The following is a 24,448-nucleotide window of genomic DNA, read 5'->3' as shown; positions in this document are numbered from 1 at the left end:
ATAGTCCATGGAATTCTTCAGGCCAGAATACTGGAGTGAGTAGACATTCCCTTCTCCAGGTGATCTTCCTGACCCAGGAATCGAACCAGGGTCTCCTGCATTGCATGTAGGATAAAGGCTAAGCCCAAATCTGCTACTTACAACCCAAATTCGCTCTACCCTGCTGCCATCTGAGAGTAGAAATGGATGAGGCAGAAATGGCTGTGTTAACATTCCCCACGCAGGGTGGCCTCCTTGTGCCAGGGCTTCAGCCTCTACGGTTTACCGCCTGAAAGTCTCTCTTTCACAAATGTGAGGTGCAGGTTAGGAAAATGAACCAAGGGTCCCATTGCCATGTGGCTTGGAATGGGTGTTTCTAGGGATTCAAACCAGGCAGTTCAGTCTACCCACAAAAGTGGCCAAATTTCAGCATCGGTGGGCTCCCTTCTCAGATTTGGCCAGATCTGCATTCCAGGGCTGCTATTATTTATTCATTTCATTATGGCCACGCTGGGTCTTCATTGCTGAGTGTGGGCTTCATCTAGCTGTGGCGAGCGGGGGCTGCTCTCTAGCTGCGGTGTTCAAGCCTCTCGTCGCAGTGGCTTCTCTTGTGGTGGAGCACAGGCTCTAGAGTGCAAGGCCTCAGCAGCTGCAGCTCCTGGGCTCTAGAGCACAGGCTCAGTAGTTGTGGCGCTCGGGGTTAGTGACCACCTAGCATGGGGATTTTATCTCCTGCCTTGGCAGGCGGATTCTTTACTCCTGGACCACCAGGGAAGTCCCAGGGATACTATTTTGTTTTTAATATTTTTCTTTAAAGTGAAGTTTCTCAGTCGTGTCTGACTCTTTGCAATCCCATGGACTATAGCCTACCAGGCTCTTCCGTCCATAGGATTTTCCAGGCAAGAGTACTGGAGTGGGTTGGCATTTCCTTCTCCAGGGGATCTTCCCGACCCAGGGATTGAACCTAGGTCTTCCATGTTGCAGGCAGACGCTTTACCATCTGAGCCACCAGGGAAGCCCATATATTTTTCTTTAAGTAAACTTAAAAAAATTTTTTTAAATAAACCTATTTAAAAGGAACTTTGTGTCACTAGCTTAAAAGAGAAATAGGAGGTAACCAAGATACAATGAAAAAAAAAATATTGCTTTAATCTCCTTTAGATGCAGCAGCCGGGGCAAATCTCAGACTGAGGTTTCCTCTGCTGCTGTTGAAGTTGGAGGTCAGTGAGGGTAGGAAGAGCGTGGAGACACTCAGCCCTAAGGGGAGCCTTTTCCCCTGATGTAATCAACAAATTGCATGAGAACTGCAAAAGGGCGCCTTCACTGTGTGATCCGGTGCTCTTCCAGTGTGTCTTCACACCACTTAAAATCCCACAATTTGTGAAAAACGCTCCATCCAGGCTCCAAGCACAGCATCTGACTCATTTACACTCACTCACCCGAATAGGGAAATGGGCAAATGCTGTTCGTGGAATGAATGAAAAGTCATTCTTTGGAATGACGTGTCCAATGACACAGAGCTACTAAAGCAGCTGACCCACACTCCCTGGGAAGTGCTCTGACGACCAGCTCAGTCCTCTTGCCATCTTTCCGTTAAGTCCAGATGCTCCTCTTACAGAGGCAGCAGCGTCAGTAACTATCGTAAAGAAAGGGGCCGTGTGTTGAGCATTTACTACGTGCCAAGCACTGTCCTGAGCCCTTTCTTGTAAGAAAGTGAAAGTGTCAGTTGCCCAGTGGTGTCTGACTCTTTGTGACCCCATGGACTGTAGCCCACCAGGCTCCTCTGTCCACGGGACTCTCCAGGCAAGAATCCTGGAGTGAGCTGCCATTTCCTCCTGGGATTGAACGTAAGTCTTCTACATTGTAGGCAGATTTTTTACTGTCTGAGCCACTAGGGAAGCCTTTGAACCCTTTCTTTTATGTTGCTGAATCTTCACAGCAGCCCTGGGACATGCATCTTATCATCCTATTTTACAGATAGAAAACTGAGACTTTAGAGAGAGTTTGAATACCTTGCCCAAAGTCACACAACTGTTAAGTGTGACATTGCTCTATTTGTCCCCGAGGCCTGTGCCCTTTACTTCCAGCAGACCGGAGGCCACCCCGAGAGAGGTCATTGCTGTCACTGTGCCCTCCCCTTTGCCAAGTTCCTGCAGAGGAGAGAAAACTAATACTTGGTCCTCAGCTATCTCATCCTGACGAGACTTGACTTGGAGATGGTGCTGGAGTCAGGCTCACGCAGACTCAACAGGACGACAGCTCTCATCTCCTCTCAACTCCATGTTTGGGAGTATCACTTTGATGGCTTGAAATCAGCCATGAAGAGAGTATTGGCACCAGGGAAATCAGTAAACGCTCTAAGTCAGGGCTTAGTTTCACCAGAAGGCCAGCCGTTAATCCTTTAGCAGCGGATTGGCAGTTTGTTTTGCTTTGTTTCTGTTTTTTGCTGTAGGCCAATAGTTCTTGAACCTGAACTTGCAGGAGAAGCACATATAGGACTTGAGAAAACTGACTGCTGGGTCCCGCAGCCAGGTTTCTAATTGTGTGGGTCTGGGGTAGGGGGGGATTTGCATTTTTAACAAGTCCCAGGAGATACTGTTGCTGTTGAGAACCACTGTTCTGGGAGAGCCAGAGAATCACAGAATTCGGGGGAGGGGAGGGCAAGTGATCCAGAAGTTCCAGGTCAGCAGCCCACGAACAGAAATTGGTCCACACATTGTTTCTAATGGGGAATTTCCCTGTAGCCAAGATGGTAAGGAATCTGCCTGCAATGCAGGAGACCCAGGTAGGATCCCTGGGTCGGGAAGATCCCCTGGAGAAGGAAATGGCAACCCACTCCAGTATCCTTGCCTGGAGAATTTCATGGACAGAGGACCCTGGCAGGCTACAGTCCATGGGGTCACAAAGAGTTGGACATGACTGAGGCGACTTAGCACGCACGTGTTTCTAATGATTTTGAATCTTTTGCCAGTACTTGGGGGAGTATGTTCATAACTCTGGATTTCTGCCTTCTCTTAAAAAGTCACTAGATCTGGCAATCCTGATCCCAAGTCTCTGGATGGTTTAAGCTGCTGGGCACTGGGAACAAATGCCTGTGGTTTCCTCCCCCTGCTGGTCTCATTTTTAACCTTACCTGTCTGGCCCCTACAGGCATCTGAGTGTAGGACCCTGCTAGATTAACCTGTTGTTTTACAGAGGGGGACTCAGGGCCCCGCAGAGAGGAAAGAGATTGCCGACAGTCACACAGTTATTAAAACAGCGGCAGGAACACCTTTGGAGTCCATCACTGAGATGCCTTGCTTCACATATACCATCCTCTTCTCATCCCCAAATGGGATACTCCTCATCCCTAAGCAGCTCAAGGATGTATGTCTCGTTTGCTCATAGATGATTCCTATAATCTGGGGCTATGGCTGTCTCTGTTGTTGGAATTATAAGGAACCTAGCTCTCCATGATTTCTCTGAGATGCTTCCAAACACAATTTCTCATCATCCTCCGCTGGTGATCACCACCTCGACAGCCAGCTTCCAGCCATGTGACTTCAGACAGCTAACTCCCCCAAGGTATCAATTCTTAGGGAAAACTAATAACACCTCACCAGGTAGTTGTGAGGATTAAATAAGATGATGCACTTAATGATTTTAGCTTAATGCCTAGTACTTAGAAAGCAGTCAATAAATAATACTGATTGTCATCAGTAATTTTATTGCTGTTATCACTATATGGGTTCATCTGGAAAAATCTACTCCTGTATCATGCCCAAGTCACTCTTTCATTATGTGTGAGCCACATTCAGAAGATAAACAAGCTCAAAAGAAAAACCCAGAAAGCGAGAACAAGAAAATAACAACTTTCAGAAAGCTATGGTCAGAGTTCTGATCATTGCTGTCTATTGCCTGGGGGGCATAGGACCTGATTCTGGTCCAGGGACTTACATTCCTACCTTACAATTGAGACATTAACCACACGCTTTCCCTCTCTGGGTCTCAGGGATGAGCAGTATTCTGCATTTTCCTACATGAACATATCACATATCATATCCTTTTAACCACACAGTGCCTAGCTTCCAACAAGTACTATCATTATCTTCATTTGCCATGGGGAGACAGAGGCTCAGAGAGGTTAGGTAGCATGGCCCAGGTCAAGACCTCATGGTTATTTCACCACCACCTAAATCACCAGGGGCCGAAAAATGGACTTAGTTGGTTTGGGCCTGACTGCCTCCTATGTCTTCATTTGGAGAGGCCTCAGGACTATCAGCTTTTCCTCTCACTTAAGCTAACTGCTTTAGAAAGAAGTGACCTGGACAGGTGATAAGTCCATACAAAGTGGGGACTTATCTGGAATTTTGGAATAAATTGGCCAACAGATATTCACTGAGGCCTTCTGACTGCCTGGCCCTAAGTGTATGCCCCTCACTCCCAGCCAAGGACTCTGGACACACTCCTTCCTGAGATGGATGGGGTGATAGGGGGCTGAGCCAAGTGACCCACGTGGACTTATCGATTCCCTGGGCCTGAAGCGCCATCAGCACGATGTTGACGATCCCTCCAAGCAGACCCGGCAAGCCGAAGGTGTAGTGCACGCCGTAGGTGTCGTGGAGTTCCAGCGTTTGCTGAAGACACGCCTGGGGACAAACACCATCATCAGCAGAGCGACATGTGGGACTGCTACACCGTCCCCACCCTTTCCCAGACCCTCGGCATCCAGGGCATCCAGGGGTCATGGGCATTAGGGCTCAACTAAATAAGTACTTCACAATTTGCATGTGTACTCACAGCATCTGGGCAGCTCATCCAAATGCAGAGTTGGATTTAGTAGGTCTGGGGCCTGTGATTCTACACTTCTAACAAAGTCCCGGGTGATGCCAGTGCTGCCGGCAATGGTCCACACTGCTCCCATTTGGGGCTGTGTTGGGGGATCTCAGCTGGTAAAGAATCCGCCTGCAATGCAGGAGACCCCGGCTCGATTCCTAGGTCAGGAAGATCCCCTGGAGAAGGCATAGGCTACCCACTCCAGTATTCTTGGGCTTCCCTTGTGGCTCAGCTGGTAAAGAATTGCCTGCAATGCCAGAGAGCTAGGTTCGATCCCTGGGTTGGAAAGATCCCCTGGAGAAGGGAATGGCTACCCACTCCAGTGTTCTGGCCTGGAGAATTCCATGGACTGTACAGTCCATGGGGTCGCAAAGAGTCGGACATGACCGAGCGACTTTCACTTTCACTTTTTTTCACTGAGGGGCCCTCCTGTGCATTGTAGGAGGTTCAGCAGCATCCTTGGCCTATACCTTCTAGATGCCAGAAGCAGTCCTTTCCCAAGTATATCCACCAAAACTGTCTCCAGACATTGTCCATGTCCCCAGCGGTTGATTGAAACCCACTTGTCCAGCCCAAAGTTAACTCCATTCAAGAGACTACATGGCTGATTGAAAGGTAAGAAGCTGACCACTCGAGTCCTAGTCAGCACTCCTTCCACTTCATCATTTGACCTCCCAGCTGGCTGTGAGCCAACAGATGTGGATGCCAATGCAAATTTTAAAATGAATCTGTTTATTTGGGTGCACTGGGTCTTGGTTCCAGCACACAGGATCTTCCACTGTGGCACAGGGACACTAGTGGTGTGTAGGCTCAGTAGTGTGACACACACAGACTTAGCTGCCCTGCAGCACGTGGGGTCTTAGTTCCCAGACCTGAGACTGAACCCATGACCTGTGCATTGGAAGGTGGAATCTTAACCACTGGACCACCAGGAAAGGCCTCCAATTCAAATTTTATCAGGCTAGTTCCCTTCTCAGAATCTTCATTGTGTTCAGATTAACAATTCAGACTCTTCAGCTCCCCCAGGAGGTGTTCCTGAGCACCAGCCGTCTCTCAAAGCTCTGGTGAGAGACACACTCCCTGATGAACTTGATGCTTAACATCTTTCTGTTTCTTGATTGGGTCACATTCTCTTCTCACCACTGAGCCTTTGAACTCACTGTTCCTTCTGCCTGGAGGACATTTCCCACTTCTTTCCCTGGTGAATATTAGTTTCCTGTCAATGCTTAGCTGAGACGTCCTCTACCCTGGGAAGCATTTCCTGACCCATCTCAGGCCAGCTTAGATGTGCTCTAGTAGCAGTTCTTAAACTGTGCTGTGTTTATTTGTCCATTTTCTTCACTACATTATAGCTTGGGACACAGGATAACTGTTAAATGTGTTGAGCAAATGAATGAAAAAAAATCAGTGAATCATCTTTGAATCCTTCCCCTGGTGATAGAATCAAGCAACCTGAGGCACAGAGAAAATGATGGACACTGAGCCTGATGATAACTCGTGATACACGAGTTTTGGCCACACCTTATAGCTTGTGGGATCTTAGTTCCCCAACCAGGGATTGAACCGGGCCCTTGGCAGTCAAAGTTTGGAGTTTGAACCACTGGATTTCTAGGAAATTCCTGTGATACATGTTTGGCTGTGCACATCTTACTTTCATCAGAGGGCCTCAAAGTCACAGGAGATAAAAGATGTGTGTTTCTACTTCAAAGATGAAAAGCAGACTGCTCCATCTGTGGTCAGATTGAGCTGTTGGTAAGTTCTTCCCTATTTGGGATTGAAACTGCCTCCCTGAATATCCACGGTTCATTCAAATTCAGCTTCTTGTGTCAACCAAGAATCTATTCCCTCTTCCTCCATCAAGTCTTCAAACCTACGAAGATTTGTTGCTCTTAAATATTTCTCTTGGAAGTGTGTTGCAACAAATGGGCTATGATGGAGCAGTGTGATCTTATCTGTCGAATATTGAAGGAGGATAAATCCATCCGCTCAGAAGAAGAACTAAACAATCAGAAGTGAAGATGATCTGGATAATCAACCCAGCATCCCTCTTTTGGGTGCTGCCTTTCCCACCCCCCTTCACATGGTTCATGGACAAAAGCTGTATATGTATCACGTGCCCTATCTCCCCCCCCCCCCGCCAAAGATGGGCACATTATCCAAGTTAGACCAATGAATCCCTTCTCCAAAGAACTTGCAATTGGTACCAAGAAATTTCACCTGGCTGCCTTCTTGAAGAGAAAGATGACATTCCACCATGTGGAGGAGAAGAGGAAGGAACAGTGAAAAGAAAACAGATGTTCAGGAAAAGCAAAAAAGGAAGAGCAGGAACTTCTTGGGCTCCCCACAACACTCCCACCCCTGGTGTCCATCATGCCTGGGCTCTCAGCAGCACTCCTATCCTTGGGTTCAGCGGTGTCCCAGTAGCCTTATAACAAATCCCCCTTATTCCTGAGCAAGCTTGATTAGGTTCTGTTACTTGCTCCCCAGATCTTAGCAAAAGCACCATCCAACTTGGACGGGTCCCTCACCCAAGCTCTGAAGCTAAATTGAGGAGCTGCCTGCCAGTGCCTAATGCAGCCCATGGCAATACGTGATGGCCCACCATGGTCTAGGGGCCTGGACCTTGGCATAAGGCCAAAGCAGCAGGTATTAGCTGCCCAGCTCCTTACCTGCAGGTATTTGACTCCCGCGATGGAGATCATCCCAGCCAGGAATCCCAGCACCATGGCAAGCCAAGGATAATGGATCAGGTTAGAAGGGGCGCCCACAACCACACCTCCTGCCAGCGCTGCTTTGTGGATGTGAGTCTGCAAAGGAATAGCTTGTGGGTGAATGGAGTAAGCTAGAGGACAGCATCTCCCTAAGTTACTCGGTAAGCTGCTAGCAAGACAACACTATAACATCCTCCCTGCATCTCCAGTCCTGAAACCAGCCCCTCCCCTCTGCTGAGACTCCATCCGTGGTCTTATCTCACCCCATGTCTCAGGCTCAGGGAGCAGTCACCCTGATCGGGAGTCATTTAGATTGAAAGCACGGTTACTCAATAGCCTAGCCGTGCTCTCACACTTAGTTGTGATGTATCCTTGGGTGCTTAGCCATTCAGGGCTTTAACTTTGTCACCAGAAAAAGGGAGCTTTGATTGTGACTGTTGTTGCTTAGTTGCTGAGTCACGTCTGACTCTTTTGCAACCCCATCGACTACAGAGGAGCCCACCAGGCTCCTCTGTCCATGTGATTTTCCAGGCAAGAAATACTGGAGTGGGTTGCCATTTCCTTCTCCAAGGGATCTTCCCGACTCAGGGATCGAACCCACATTTCTGGCATTGGCAGGGAGATTCTTTACCACTGAGACACCAGGGAAGCCCTTTGATCGTACCTACTGCTATGGCTATTGTAAGAATTAAATGAATTAAGAATTATGTAAAACTCTGAGCCCAGTGCTGAAAAAGAACATGAGTAAATGCCCCCCAAAATAGAAGCTAATGAATGACTATGGCCCAAGTGTTGCCCAAGGGCCAGCCCCTCTCCTCACCATATTGATCTTCCCTTTAGGGTGAACCAAGGCTGACATTAAGATGGCGGTCACTGTGCTGACCGCCAGGGCGTAGTAGGTGTTGAACACGGCCATCTTTCTTTCCTCTGCAACGTCCAGCAGAGCAGAGTTGAAACTCGGCCAGAACATCCACAAGAAGAGGGTGCCTGCGGACCAGAAAGGGTCAGTGGCCAGAACCAGCATTCCTGCTCCAAAGCCTCAGCCTCAGGGGACTTCAGACAGGAGGCTCCCGGACCTGGCCAGTCTCGTCTCTGCTACTTTCTTGCTCATCAACTTTGGACAAATCTGGTCTCCTCTCTGAACTCTTAAGTCGTCAGGGCCCAGCTAACATACTTTATGGGCAAGGAAAAGAAAGGCCCAGAGAGTTGAAATCACCAAAACCCAAGCCTCCTGACTCTAGCCTATGATGGCCACATGCTTATTTTTTAAAAATTAATGGAACTCTTCCACTTGCCCCCATGTCCTGGTATTCAGTTGCCTGCTGGCAGTCTCACTGCCTGATTTCCTTCCTCTAAGCCTCTGCTAGTCTCTAAGTTCATCACTTTTACTGAAACCCTTCAAATTAGACATTATTACTTCTCTCTTCCAGCTCCCATTCTTTCCTCCACTCCCAAGTCTGCCTTTTTTCATCCATCCAATTCCTTTCTTTAAGTTAAGGACAAAAGGATTGGATAATCTAATCTTATTTATTTATTTTTAAATTTAAATTTGGCTGCATCAGGTCTTAGTTGGAGCATGTGGGATCTTGGTTCCCCAACCAGCAATTGAACCCTCACCCCTTGCTTTGTAAGGCGGATTCTTAACCACTGGATCACCAAGGCAGTTCCCAGATAACCTCATTTAAACTGAGATGTAACAAGTCTCTCCTCTCCTCTGGGTATCAGCGAAGAGAGTTTCCCTAGAGGGGAATGCTTCCTTCAAAGATGTGAATTCATCAAATACTGCTTGAGGAAATGGGTTATTACAAAGGGGCTTCAGACACCCCGGGGAAAGTTGGAAAAGCAGAGAGATTTTTCTGCAGAGCTGTTTTGGATCCTCCTGCTCACCCCAGATCTGAGCCCACCCACATCATCTTGTCCTTACCCAGCATGGTGAACAAACTGGGGCTCGTTGCTGTCTGATCTTTGTCCTCCGATGCGTTGGGCAGAGGCTTCTGGAGGCAGCAGACTACAGTCAGCCCAAAATAGGCCGCAAACATGTGGATATACATCATGCTTACATGGCTGTCCATCTGCAACAAAACCCAGTGGAAGCAGTGAGCATCAGCAGCCTCTGCTCCCAGGGAAATCCCTGTGTTCCATTTAGGAAGTTCTGCCTTCATGCAAGAGGTGTGACTTGAAGTCAGGAGACTGACTCCACCCAGCAGCCCCCCTGTCAGAGGAGCCCCATGAGTTGCTGTGTATTTATTTACTCCTGGTAGTTTTCTGGTTGGCTTTATTTATTTAATTGGCTGTACCTTTCAGCTTGTGGGATCTTAGTTCCCTCACCAGGGACTGAACCTAGGCTACAGTAGTGAAAGCGCTGAGTCATAACCTCTGGACCACCAGGGAACTCCCCTCTGGTTGGCTTTGATTGCTTTGGGCCGAAGTCCACTTACCTGGGGGAAAAGCCACATGGACACGTACCCCACTGCTTCTTGCATTTTGGCAGAATTTCAACTCTTTGCATGGAGTATGAGTAACATAAACTTTGCAACATGAAGCTGCCAGAGATTTTATAATACCAAGCTAAAATCTTCAGAAAATTCAAGCTATGTGCTAATTTTGCTTTACAAATATTAGGTAGATAGAATAGGAAAAAGGAGTCCAGAATAAAGTGAAGTCGCTCAGTCGTGTCTGACTCTTTGCGACCGCATAGACTGTAGCCTACCAGGCTCCTCTGTCCATGGGATTTTCCAGGCAATAGTACTGGAGTGGATTGCCATTTCCTTCTCCAGGGGATCTTCCCAACCCAGGGCTTGAACCCGGGTCTCCTGCATTGAGGCAGACGCTTTACCAGTGGTGGCTAAAAGACAAAGAAGGGAAAAGCCTGTGAAAATAGAACAAAGGAGTGAGGACCTCAGGTTAAACAAACAGCCCTCCTGGCTAGCCCAGTTTACATAGGGCAGGCTCAGAGGGAGGAGGAAAAAAACATACAACAGGAGGAGGGAAAGGGTTTCTCTTCTTCTCCTGTCTTTTGGATCGACCTGCCCTCAAGGATGTATTTTCCTTTGCTTTCTAAATAAAACTACGCTGTAACATGGAGCTGTAACACTGGTCCGTCCGTCACTTCAAATTTTTGCTGTGGCAAGACTGAACCAAGGAAATCACACACTCCCTTGACACAAATATCAAATTTAGTAATCCTTTATAACTCAGTGGGCTACTGTTAAGTCCTGTCCACTGTGCCTTCAAAAAAAAATCCAGATGTGGCAGAATTTTTACCGCCATGCCTCAATGACCCCCACCTTGGTTTAAACTGACTTTAATACTTGCCCAAATTGTTGTGATAACCTTCCAACTGGTCTCCCTATTTCCACCCTTGTCCCTCAACTGACTCTTCTCCATGTAGCAGCCAGAGCGATCCTGTTAAAATCTAAGCCAGCTCATGGCACATTTCTGCTCTGAATCCCCCAATGATACCTGTCTCCCTCAGTGTCAAAGTCGGCGTTCTTACTATGACCAACAGGATTCTGTGTGACCTGCTCTCCCACAACCCCTCTGACTTCCCCTCCTGCTCATTCCCTGGCTCTTCCTCAAAGCCACAGCCATGCTCTCACGTCAGTACCACTCTGGACCACCTGTTCTACGGCCTGGAGTACAGAGTAGAGGGAGTGCTCTACTCTGGGTACAGGCAATAAGGGGATGCGTTGTCTGTTGAGAATTTAAAACAATAATAAAAACAACTAAAAGTCCATCTCCTTTTTATTACAGCTGAAAGTGAAAGTGTTAGTCGCTGAGTCGAGTCCGGCTCTTTGCGACCCCATGGACAGTAGCCCACCAGGCTCCTCTGTCCGTGGAATTCTCCAGGCAAGAATACTGGAGTGGGTTGCCATTGGCTTCTCCAGGGGAACTTCCTGACCCAGGGATGGAACATGGGTCTCCTGCACTGCAGGCTTATTATCATTATATACCAACAATTCTAAACAATGTATCAGTGGATTTCTCTGGTGGTTCAGTGGTTAAGACTCCATGCTTTCACTGTAGGGAACACAGGTTTTAGATTCCTAGTCCCCCTTGCTAGGGAAGTTCCACATGGCATGATGCAGCCAAAAAAGAATAGCAATAAAATAAAACAATAAAAGGAATAGTGTCAGTAATAAGATCCTCCTCTTGAAAGATGCAGACCACTCCCACAGCTCTGCCCTTGATCTGCACCAGTCCTCAGATACTGACGTGACTTGCGCACCTGCTGCCATCTGCTCTTTACTCAAAAATTATTTGCCCGATGAAGCCTTCCCTGGCCACTCTCTCTAACACCTTATCCCCTCTCCCAACTATTCATATCTTCTTCCTTCATTGTATTTTTTCCTCCATTGTACTTATCACTAGCTATCATGCTATAGAGCCTTGCTGTAGAGCAGTCGGCAAAGACTCTGCCTGCATGCAATACAGGAGACGTAAGAGATGTGGGTTCAATCCTTGGGTCAGGGAGTTCCCCTGACCCAGGGAACTTGTAACCCACTCCATTATTCTTGCCTGGAGAATTCCATGGACAGAGGAGCCTGGCAGGCTATAGTCCATGGGGTCAAAAGAATTGGACATGACAGCGACTGATACTTTCACTTTCAACATGCTGTCTCTTTTGCCTATTTTGTTGATTATTGGCAGTCTTTTCCTCTGCCAATAAACAAGGAAGTTCCATGACAGTTACATTTTCCCTCTGCCTAGAAGAGGGCCTGGTACAGAACAGGCTCAGAACAAATATTTGTGAAATGAATGAATGAAAATGTAAGGAACACTTAGTCACATATAAAAATGTAAGTCTGTGGAATTCTCTTGTAAGAATGGAAGAGATCTTGCATTTTAAATCTCTTTGAGGTCTCCCAGGAATCTAAAAACCACATTTGGCAATTGTCAAATTGGTATCCTCATTTCTTGAGTTGTGTCAGAGCTGAAACAGCTCTGGTTTCTGGTTCTGGTTTCCCCCGAGTCCTTCCACAAAAGAAGCCCAGGCTGAAATGAAGTTTTTAAGAAGATGTGAACTCTCAAAATCAATGCTAAACCCTTCCCTGGACCAGCTAAACTGACACATTGCAGAGAAGAGAGGAGATGGCTTTTGCTTAACGCAACTTTCTAAAAGCACTATGAGAACCATAACAAAGCAGGAGAAGGCTTATAATGCGCTGCCTGTGGTGAGGAACTGACCTCTTTCCTTGACAGCCAAGTTTTTATTGTGGGAACCCCCTTCCACAGCATTTGCTCAGTGTGTTTAAATGTTGAGCAGACACCACACTTTTGCAACCCCATTTTGGCCTGTCTCTATTTTTTTTTTTTTTCATCACAGAAGCTTTATCAAATGGAGATGGAGCCCTCCCCCTCCAACTCCTCATCCCTTATCCCAGAGACCCCTCCTCACATCACCAGGACTCACGTTGAGGTACTTCATGCCGACCAGCCTCGTGGCACTAAAGGCTGTCACCTCTATCAGCGTCATAATCACCAGCTGCAGCAGGTTGACCTTCCCCAGGACGACACCCGCGGAGATCAGCACAGATGTAGCGCTCATGGTGGCTCTCTGAATCCTGGGGAGAGTGGGCAAGACAGGGATGACAGAGAAGGAACAATGCCTCTCATACATTCATTCATTTATTCAGCAAACACTTGTTGAGGACCTACTCTCTGCCTGACACTTCAAGAAACTGGGGACAGAACAGGAGAGCAAACACACAACATTTCTACTTTCATGGGGATGGATGCTGCCCAGTCTGGGATCTCTTTCATTCTCTTCTCCCATCAGGGTGGCAGCCACACACTGAGAGATTGATCTGGACACACTCTTCCAAGCTAAGGATGCGCTGAGGTTCTCATAGGAACATCTGACTGCTAGGATTCTGCTCTGGGCTTCTCTTCTGCCGTCATCACACACAGATGCTCAACAGAGGGCGCTCTTCACCTGCCATCCCTCCCGTGATGCAGGCACCGCTTTGGACAGGGAAGCTTGGCTGTGCTGCGTCCATGGGGTCGAGAGAGTTGGACACGACTGAGAGACTGAACTGAACTGAACTGAATCCTCATCTCTCCCTCTCCTTGTAGTGGAAAAAAGACTGGGTTTAGAAGAAGGACAAGTCTGGCTTCCAGTTCCAGCTTTTCCACTTGAGTAGCTATTTAATCTCACTGAGCCTGTTTCTTCATCTGTAAAATAAGAATGATGGTAGTACTTATCTCATGAAAGCGGGGTGAGGGATTAGAAGGAATGGTCATGCCCGTGTGTGGAGCACACCAGGACTGGCACAAAGAACTAACTCGGTGCTATTACTGACTCTTTCCTTCCCTTGACAAGTGAGCAAGCTTAGTGTGGGGATTTGGAAAGAGAAAACAGCTTCTGTTTTCAAGGCACTTACGACTGGCCTGTGGAGACAAAGCGGACATCACGACCCTGTCAGTTAAGACGATCTGTGATATCACACAGCTTCCCAAGTGGCTCAGTGGGTAAAGAATATGCCTGCAATGCAGGAGCTGCAGGAGACTCTCAGGTTCGATATCTGGGTTGAGAAGATCGCTAGGAGGAGGGCATGGCAACCCACTCCAGTATTCTTGCCTGGAGAATCCCATGGACAGAGGAGCTTGGCAGGCTACAGTCCATGGGGTCGCAAAGAGTCAAACATGGCATGTGATACCACAAGGCAAGAGGGGTTCATTGGAGAAAGAGAGCACTGGGAACTGGACTCATCAGGGAGGGCTTCCTGGGGGAGGTGGTACCAAACTGGACAATCCATGGTGGTTAAGCCAACCCACCCTCCTCTGGGCACCTTGCTGAGACCACCTTTCCCCTTAAGAGTTGATGTTGATGCTATCACCACTGCCGCCATCATCACCATCATCATCTGCTGAGCATTATGGGTAATAGTCTTGCAAGTACATCATCTCACTTAAATTTAAATCCTCCAGGTAATCCTCTGCAAAGTGATGGTGCTAGGTACTATCCAGTACATCCGTTTTACAGGTCAGGACATTGAGACTAGATGAGGTGACTTTTTTGGTAATGACCACACAGCTAGTTAATGACAAACACAAGGTTCAAGCCCACCCAGCTGGCCTGGGCTCTAAAGTTTGGACACAGCCTTCCCACTGTTTGCTGCCAAGGTAGTGTCCTGCTGAAGGCTCAAAGATTTTGGAAGAAAGGCAAGGCCAGAGGAGGGCAAAGGGTATGGGGAAAAAGTCTCAGAGGGACCAGGAATTATTGGAAATAATGGGTCACTCAGTGTTTCACTGTGGCTGACCGTGTTATCTTTGGGGTGAACACTCATTTCATTCAGTTCAGTTCAGTCACTCGATCGTGTCCAACTCTTTGCAGCCCCAGGGACTACAGCACGCCAGGCTTCCCTGTCCATCACCAACTCCCAGAGCTTGCTCATTTCATTGGCAAAGGGCTAATTCAAGAGATTCTGTGCCAGTGGCAAGATTTCAGACCCCAGGGATGGGGGCTGTGTTGAGACAGTGAAGTGCAGTGCTTAGGACACTCTCTCTCCAGGCTGCCAAGGCTGGAATCCTGACTCAGCCACTTCCTGGCTGTGTGGCCCTGGGCAAATGCCTTAACCACACTATGTTTCCATTTCCTCGTCTGTAAACATAGAGGCAAGGCCTTTGGAGCTGTTGGGAGGGCAAAGTGAGTCAGACACAGTTGGGGGTAGTTATTGCTATGATAGACCCTCAATGTACAGCATTAAAAATATCGCATATTTTAGGGTTCTTTTTTATTTTCATCTTTGTTCCAATAACCAATTACGAAGTCCTTACTATGTGAGGAAAACAAAGGAGGAGAAGACTGAATAAGACAGGCCCCTGCCCTGAAGGGACTGGTCATTGATGACTCAAGGCAGAACCGATTTAGAGCCAAGTCAGTCTACACCGGTGGGTGAGGCCTCAGGACAGGGAGAGGGAGAGGGCCCGGCTGGGAGGCAGGCCTGGGCACCGCCCACCACCCCAGTCAGAGCAGGAAAGGTCAGAAAGGAGCCCATTGTTCAACATTGTGAAGCCGGTCCCGTTGAGGGTCACTGCCAGGAGGACCCAAGTGGTCAGGGTGGGGCAAGGGAGTTCACTCAGGAGATAAACGGCCTCTTCTTGTCTTTCCAGATTGAATCAAGAGCAAACAGATTCCTACAGGCAGGACGTCAGAAGAAGCGGGAAGCCTGGAGATGCCTGGAGACTCAGGTGCAGGAGGCCAAAGGCTTGTGTGACTTAAGCCACGGCTGCAGAAACCCCAGACCAGGACCACCCTGTCAGGGTTCCCCCAGAATGCCCTTTGTCACTTCCCAGGTGCTTACTGGGGTGGGGGTGGGGGTGGGGGGTTATAGAATCCCCCTGGGGATCAGCTCTAAAATGGTTTAAAAGAAAAAATGCAGAGGGGACTTCCCTGGCAGTCCAGGGGTTAAGACTCCACACTTCCAATGAAGGCAGTGAGGGCTCCATCCTTGGCTGGGGAACTAGGATCCTGCAGGCTTCACATCATGGCCAAAAAATGGGGGAAAATTTTTTTTTTTTTTTTTTTAGTAAAGAAGCCCGAATTAAAAAAAGAAAAAAGGTGGCGAGTTATTTTCAGGGCCAGTGGGGAGCTGGCCAGACTGTTTCTTATCGTGACCACTGCGCAGTGTGTGGGAAAGGCTACAGAATGAAAACTGAAGCCACTTCTACCGCTTAGCTGTGTGACCCTAGGCAAGTGTCTTGTGAGCTCTGAGCCTCTCGTTCCTTGATGGTACACCACGTCAGACCCCTCCGTGAGAGAGTTAAATGAATAATGTTTGTGGAGTGCCCAGCACAGAGCCTGGCTTGTAGAGAGGCGTTTAACAGGAGTGCCCAGAGTTTTAGCAGGGTATCCCAGCAGAGGGTAGAATGGCCTTCAAAGGAGATGGGGTCCCCAGATACTTGAGATGGGATTTACCATCATATGGGCAAGAAAAAGTTTCAGAACTGGATAAAACCAAAAAACAATTAAAAACATTTTTTTTTTACCTTGTTCCTCCTGTTGACTGTGAATGACTTATTTCTGCAGATATGTACAACTTAATGGATGTGTATATGTGCATATATGGGCTTTCCAGGTGGCTCAGTAGTAAAGAATCCGCCTGCCAATGCAGGAGACACACAAGATGTGGGTTCAGTTCCTGGGTCAGGGAAGATCCCCTGGAGGAGGAAATGGCAAACCGTTCCAGTGTTCGTGCCTGGAAAACCCCATGGACAGAGGAGCCTGGCTGGCTATATTCTGTGGGGTCACAGTCACGACTGAGCCTGTAGCACCGTGTGTATGCACATATATACTCTTGTGTAACCATCACCCAGAATACATAGAGAATGTTTTTGTTATTTAGTCGCTAAATCGTGTCTGACTCCTCTGTGACCCCATAGACTATAGCCAGTCAGGCTCCTCTGTCCATGGGATTTTCCAGGCACGAATACTGGAGTGGGTTGTCATTTCCTTCTCCAGGGGATCTTTCTGACACAGGGATTGAAACTGCCTCTCCTGCACTGGCAGGCGGATTCTTTAACACTGAGCCACCAGGGAAGCCCAAGAGGACGTTCACTGCATCCCATAAGCTTCTTTTGAGCCTTTTCCTAATCAATAAACACCTTTGCTCCTGCTAAGTCGCTTCAGTCGTGTCTGACTCTGTGTGACCCCATAGACAGCAGTCCACCAGGCTCCCACATCCCTGGGATTCTCCAAGCAAGAACGCTGGAGTGGGTTGCCATTTCCTTCTCCAGTGCATGAAAGTGAAAAGTCAAAGTGAAGTTGCTCAGTCGTGTCTGACTCTTAGCGACCCCATGGACTGCAGCCCACCAGGCTCCTCCACCCATGGGATTCTCCAGGCAAGAGTACTGGAGTGGGATGCCGTTGCCTTCACCAAATAAACACCTCAGGTAGCCATTATTCTGACATCTAGCAACACAGGTTAATTTTGCTAGTTCTTCTAAAGACATCTAAATAGATCAAAGTTAATTCAAAGAAATGAAAGGCATGGCTATTTCTTGTCTACCAGCATTTGAAGACTGAAGGTACTTCCTTCTTTTCAAGAGACTACCTTTCTGAGTGTGAGATTTCTTTCGTTTTGTCTAATCTCTATTATTTTTTTCTTTGAACTAAAATTCGCTGTATAAGTTTTCAAAATCAATTAAAAAAAAGAAAGGACACAAGGAGGGCTGTAGATCTGGGTCTCTTGTGATGCCACAGAGGAGGGTTTTCATATTAAACAGAGGATGCCAGTTAAACATGAATTTTAGACAATGTATAACTTGTTAGTTTAAGTCCTGAATATTGCATGGTGTTGGCGCTAGAAAGAGACATTCCAGCACTTCTAGAATCTGCTCTCTTGGACCCCAGACCCCCAAAAACCCAGAAGTGATCCAGCAGCCATCTAGTTACCTGGGCATATCGATGACCATCTTCCTAAGGGAGAGTTCCAACAGGAGGCCATCCAGCAGGACTGCCAGCTGCACCCCAAGGGCCAGCAGAAAGAGATTGAAGGCTATGCTGCTCCAGCAATGTCTCCGCAAAGAAGTATTGAGGAAGCCGAAGCCAAGGGTTGCCATGATGAACACATCCTGGAAGTCTGCTCAGGGGAAAGAAGGAGGAAGAGAAGCAGACAAGGTGGAGGGTTGTGTTAGAGTTTTATGGAACGGCAGCTGGAAGGGGCATTATGGATCATTGAAGAGAGCTTGGTCAAGTTACTTCCCCTCTTTAAGCCTCAGTTTTCTTACTGAATAATGGGGATAATACATACAGGGTTGAGGGAAGGAATGACTGAGCTAACACAGAGCCTGGCCCACAGTGAGTGTTCAAGAAAGGTAGCAATTACTGTTATTATTAAACACAATAATATGAACACGCGTAGGGAGTCAGGACCCATCCTTGGCACATAGCTGACATTCTGTAAAGGTACTGACCTCTTGCTTTCTGAGAATCAGGTTTAACCTCCTGATCATGCATAAGCGAAAATAAGGCCACATAATTTGGTGACTTAGCTCAGGTCATTCAGAAAAGAAGGGGCAGTAGCGGGTCTAGAGGTTCACAGGCAAGAACCAAATTATCTTTGCAAAAAACAGCTCTCTCCTTTGGCTCCTGCTGAGGGGGACCTGGGGGCCATCGGAAAGCACCAGGGCCACCTGGGTGACCCTCCCTTTCCCCAGCCTCAGACTTTGTGAGGCGGCTGCCATGGCAGATGAGTGAGAGGGACTCAGCTGATGTTCCGGAGGGGACCGGGAAGAGGAAAGGGCGGATGCTTTGAATCGGCTCCAACTTTGCAAAATGGGTAACGGTTTGGGCTCTGGAACTAGATAAGCTTAGGGTTCTATCAGGGCTCTGGCACTGTCCAGCTGTGTGGTTTAATCTAGCTATTTAACGTCTCTGAGCTTTAATAACCACCTACACTTATTAAATGTTTGCCAAATGCCAACGCTGTTTAAACCACTTCATGTAAACTATCTCGTTTAGTTCTCACAAGCGTCCTTCACCGTGGGGGCTGTTATTATCACCATTTTGCAGATGAGAAAACTGAGGCATAGAGGAGTTATCATTTGCTTCAGCCAATAGGGCTGGGATTTCAGCCTAGAGGGTCTGCTCTAGAGCCTGTGCCTTGAGTTACCACACTATCTGCCCTCTTGAAATTCTCTTCTATTAAGTGGGAAAAATAATTATATCTCCTTCATCAGGTTGCCGGAATCAAATGGTATAATACATGTAATTGCTCCAGAATAGTAAAGACCATTTTATCAACAAACACCAACTAGGTTCACATGTGTGCAAATGCCTGGAGTGAAGTCTTAAAGGAATTCCGCCCCAAGCTTCCTGCCCCCAAGGAGATTATCTCTGGGTTTAGGAGAGTTCTATTTTTTAAAAAAATTTTAGTGTTAAAATTTTCTACAACTGTTATGAAGAGAGTAGGTAATTTTTTCTTGAGGAAAATAAGCCTGTGCTTTGAGGTCAGACAATTTTGTCTGAACTCAACTCTATCATTCTCTATTAGGTTAAATCATATTCAATTGCCAATATCTCACCATTTGACCTATAAGAATGGCAATTTGTATGTTTCAGCTACTTAGCTGCATGGACTTTGGGTTGCTTACTCCCCTTATCAGCTAAATAAGAGCAATTATCCCCGCTCAGAGGGTACTGGGAAATCCAAAGGAAGTAATGTTTTGTTCAAGAGCTTGGCACTGTCCCTGGCACATACAGAAAGCTCAGTAAATAGTGGCTATTCACCACCAGCACCATCATCACTTTCCCAGGGGTAAGAAGTCACCTGGTTTCCAGCCTTAGGTCTGATAGCAACAAGGAAATTCTTCTTTCCAGAGCTTTCCAAATCCTCTTCAACTTACATTGAAATTTACTTTGATTGAAAAATACAGGTAGCTAGGGTCCTGCACACAGGACTTGGGTGAATATCCCAGGTCAACCAGATTACAGGGGACCCAGGCATCTCCATGGGATCTGGGGACTTGTGGAGTGGGCGAGAAGTGGACCATCAAGAGGATTCAACTTCTTGCACCTTCCTCTCTGACATGAGGAAGGGGGAGGGGAGGCAACGTTTCCGTCTCCCGCTTGTCTCCCCTTAGGAATGGTGGTGGAATGGGCACATTTTGTATAGGGGCTTCTCTTGGGACTGCTCGATTTCCTCCAGGAGCTGAGCAGAAACTACCTAATGAAAATCATAGCGTGTATTGGGGAGTGGTGAGGCCTATGGCCAATTGGAGATATCACACGCCACTTTAGATGTGCAAATTCTTTTTTAAAAATTAATTAATTTATTTTAATTGGAGGCTAATTACTTTACAATACTGCGGTGGTTTTTGCCACACCTTGACATGAATCAGCCATGGGTGTACATGTGTCCCCCATCCCGAACCCCCTCCCACCTCCCTCCCCATCCCATCCCATCCTTCTGGGGTGTCCCAGTGTACCAGCTTTGAGTGCCCTGTTTCTAGATATGCAAATTCAATCTTTCCTTAAAAACTGCTGTTAAAAAAAAAACAAAAAACCGTTCCTTCATTTTGCAGCAATGCTATATGTAAAGGGTCCAGACTTACTGAAGATTCCATGAGTAGGGGAGTCCTTCCATTTTCCTCTCATTCTACAGAAGGGATCCAGAGACAGCCTGTGACTTCCTCAATAGCACACAGCATGTCTGCGGCAGAACCAAGCTCTGGACTCCTGGGGCAGTGCCCTCCCCTCAGTGCTCGGCTATCTCTTGGTCTTGTTTGCCCACACCTCACTAAGGGACCTAAGGCAAGTCCCTTGCCTTCTTGGAGCCTCAGTTTCCCTATCTATAGCTCATGGGATTTGGCCTTCATACTCTCTAAGGACCTCACCACTCTGGTGTATTCAGAGGAGGGGGCAGCGTGTGGGAAGGGCAGGGAACCAGGATTAGGTCAGAGGTGGGGTTCTGAAGAGGGTTTCCCTGGTGGTTCAAATGGTAAAGTGCCTGTGTGCAATGCAGGAGACCTAGGTTCGATCCCTGGGTTGGGAAGATCCCCTGGAGAAGGAAATGGCTCCCCTCTCCAGTACTCTTGCCTGGAAATCCCATGGATGGAGGAGCCTGGTGGGCTACAGTCCATGGGGCTCTGAAGATAAAAAGTCAGAGGCTCTTGGCTGGGGGCTTTATCAGGCACAATTGCCATGCCTGCTGCAGGTACAGAGCTCAGAACCCTCCTCCTATGACCCCACACTATCCCTGGGGGAGCCGGTGGGCTTGGGCTTGTGCTCCAGCCAGGGGGATAAAGTTGGGGTGGCAGTTTCTTGGAGCTGTTGACAAAGCTCATTCACCCCAAACTGGTCAGTAAATCACGTTTGAGTTCAGGGTCCCTCTACTCTCACCCTCTGTATCCTCCCACTTCCTCTCCCAGCCTCGCAGGGCTCTGGTCCAGCCCCACTCCTCCCATGTCTCACAACTGGATCCCATCTTCAACACTGGGTCCCAGCTTAGGGCATCATCCCCACTGGTATCAGCATCCACCTCTCAGAGCATGTGCTGTGCCCTGCATTAGCTGCTGGTCTGATAAGATAATGGACCTAAGGTGTCCAGGGCTGATAAGGAGAGGATTGCTCCAGGGGCCCCATACCTGGGCCTCAGAGAAGAGTTTTACACATGATCTAAGGTGGGCCTTCTGGAGAAGTTTATGCAAGTCCCTCAACTTGGAGCCAGCCTAACCTGGGAGTCCTGCAGGGCAATAATCAACATCATTGTAACAGTGGGCACATATACGGTGCCCTCCACAAACTAGACACTCTTCCAAGTGCCTGCCAGCCTTAGACAACGACAAGCCCATGCAGGAGGTACCTTTGATTATCCCCATTTACAGCTGGGGAAAGGGAGGCACAGAGAGCTGCTGAAATTAGCTCAGGCCACACAGCTAGCAAATGGTAGTGGCAGACCTGAATCCTGGCTCTGGGTTTAATCGCTATACCATCCTGCCTCCCCCTCCATCCTTCACTCTCCTTAGTGTCAAATTTGAGTGTGGGCCTCTGAGTCTGGCTGTCAGAGTTCAGAGCCTGGTTCAACCTCCGTGTACCTGCTTCCTAGTCTGTAAAGTGGTCTGAAATAATGGCACCTGCTCAGAGGTTTGCTGTTAGTAGTGAGTTCCTTGGCTCCTGTGAATCGCTTAGCCTAGCACTGGTGCATGGTAAATGTTAGGGACTATAAATTATCTCAGGCCTGCCCCTTGTTAGCTGTGCCTTTGGACAAGACTGTTCCCACTCCTTCAGCCTGGCTGCCCCTGGGAATCTCCACCGTTCCCCACACACACTTCCACCTCCCTCTGACCTGCAGACACTTCATCAGCTCCGAAGCCAGGCCCAGCTTCTGTCCCTCGGACCCTGGGCTGGACCTCCACACTCTGCTCCCCACCACTGACTTCGCATGGTACCTCTGCAGCCCTGGTCTGGAACCATCTGTGGAGCCTCATGCTGCCTTCCCCACCTCCCCCCGACAATCTCCCACCCCACCCTTACCCCTACAGCAGTATGGGAAAAGGAAAAGAGGTTTCCCAATCAACAGGGCTGTGAAGGCTAAGATGTGGGCTTCCCAAGTGGCACAGTGGTAAAGAATCTGCCTGCCAATTCAGGAGACACAAGAGATGCTGGTTCCATCCCTGGGCCAGGAAGATCCCCTGGAGGAGGAAATGGGAACCATTCCAGTATCCTGGCCTGAAAAATCCCGTGGACAGAGAAGCTTGGCAGGCTACTGTTCATGGGGTTGCAAAGAATCAGACACGACTGAAGCATGTGCAGTGTACAATGAGTGCCAGTGACGTCAGTACACATCATTAGCAAAGCCCTTCTTGTCTTTTAATAGCTCTCCTTCCTGCTTCTAAAGAGTATGAGGGTAATTGGGCGGTAGCCACAGTGCAGGGCCCAGGATAGTCCCGCAGTGTGTCAGCGTTCAAGCAGGCTCTGTGTGACAAATGGTCATTGTAATGGGCCCCAATGAATCATCCTTCCAGGATAGACCCCTCCCACCTGAGCTAAGCTTTGTGATTGGCTTTGGCTAATGGGGCATCACCAAACACAATACAAGCAGAGGGTTGAAAAGCACCTGTGCATTGGGGCTTGCCCTCTCTTACTGCTGTAATTCCTCTGGTGCCATTTGAAAATCTGAGCTAGGTTGCTGGAATCACATGGGCTAAGCGTCCAGCCAGCATCAACTGACAAACGTTCGAATGAGGCTATCAGAGACTGTTCAGCCCTGGTCAAAGCTCCAGGCTGGAGATGTATGGTATGTGCATGGATGCTTAGTTGCTCAGTCGTGTCTTATTCTATGTGACCCCATGGGCCTGCCAGGCTCCTCTGTCCGTGGAATTCTCCAGGCAAGAATACTGGAGTGGGTTGCCATTCCCTTCTCTAGGGGGTCTTCCCAACCCAGGGATCGAACACCAGTCTCCCGCATTGAAGATGGAGTCTTTCACTGGCTGAGCTACCAGGGAAGCCCCGGAGATGCATAGTGACCCTAGGTGAAATTGACAGAACTGCGTGACCACAGTACAGCTGGAATTGCTGCACCACAGAATCATGATCCGGAGCAAACTAGATGACTGCTATTTTGAGCCACTAAGGTTGGGGGTGGTTTGTTATGTAGCAATAGATAATGGATACAATTGCTTTCCCCTGGCATCTCACTGGCACCTCGATCCCAAGCCCAGAATGAACATATCATTGTTCGTTTATCCCACAATCTGCCCTTCCACTTGTGCCTCTCATCTCAGAAATGGGCACCTCCATCTGCCAATCACACATCTGAAGCCATCCTTGACTCCTCTCTTGTTTTCTCCAAGAACAGCCAATTTCATCTCCTAAATAACTCTTGAATCTGACTCTTTGCTTCTCCTTTACCATCCCTGCCCGTTTGACCTCATCACCAGTCAACCAGGCCAGTGGTCACCAGAGTAGGGTTCACACCGCTCAGAAGATTCTCCAGACAATCCGTAGGGGCTGCCAGAAGAAGAGATATTAGCACTGCTATTTCTACTCATTTTTTCTAAAACATTAAAGAAATTAAAGTTTATTCATAAGAAAAAGCAAATACTTTTTTTTTTTTTTTTGGCAATGCTTTATTGTGGCACATGGGATCTTAGTTTCCTGACCAGGTATCCAACCCAAGCTCCCTGCATTGGAAACACGGAGTCTTAACCACTGGGCTGCAAGGGAAGTTCAAAGCTAATACTCTTTATCAGTTTTCGTAGGTGTTCATTCTTTCAAGCGTTTCAACAACTTAGTAAGTACTATCGTCGTGTGCCAGAGGCAGAGAGAGATTGAGTGATTTGCCCAAGGTCTCACAGCTAAGAAGAGGAAGTGAAGCAGAGATGTGAATCAGTCTAGCTCCAGCAGTCCTCAAACTCCTGCGTATTTGAGTCACTTAGGGCTTGGCAAAACACAGATTGCTGGGCCCCGCCCTTGAGTTTTGGATCAGTAGGTATGGATG

At 48.0% G+C, this 24,448-nt stretch overlaps 1 protein-coding gene across 1 annotated transcript in view; it reads right to left on the bottom strand.

The window, feature by feature from the left end:
* LOC138076558 (RH-like protein) overlaps positions 1-24,448 on the bottom strand; it is a 39,619-nt gene that overhangs the window by 10,265 nt on the left and 4,906 nt on the right. The window contains exons 2-7 of the mRNA XM_068968783.1: positions 17,902-18,088; positions 12,919-13,069; positions 9,430-9,577; positions 8,326-8,492; positions 7,464-7,601; positions 4,474-4,607 (exon numbers count right to left, since the gene is read on the bottom strand). Coding sequence (XP_068824884.1) covers positions 4,474-4,607; positions 7,464-7,601; positions 8,326-8,492; positions 9,430-9,577; positions 12,919-13,069; positions 17,902-18,088 — 925 coding nt within the window. The remainder of the gene's footprint in view (positions 1-4,473; positions 4,608-7,463; positions 7,602-8,325; positions 8,493-9,429; positions 9,578-12,918; positions 13,070-17,901; positions 18,089-24,448) is intronic.

This window comes from Capricornis sumatraensis, chromosome 3 (assembly GCF_032405125.1).
Source record: "Capricornis sumatraensis isolate serow.1 chromosome 3, serow.2, whole genome shotgun sequence".
NCBI lineage: Eukaryota > Metazoa > Chordata > Mammalia > Artiodactyla > Bovidae > Capricornis > Capricornis sumatraensis.
This window is presented reverse-complemented; position numbering and strand designations above follow the sequence as displayed.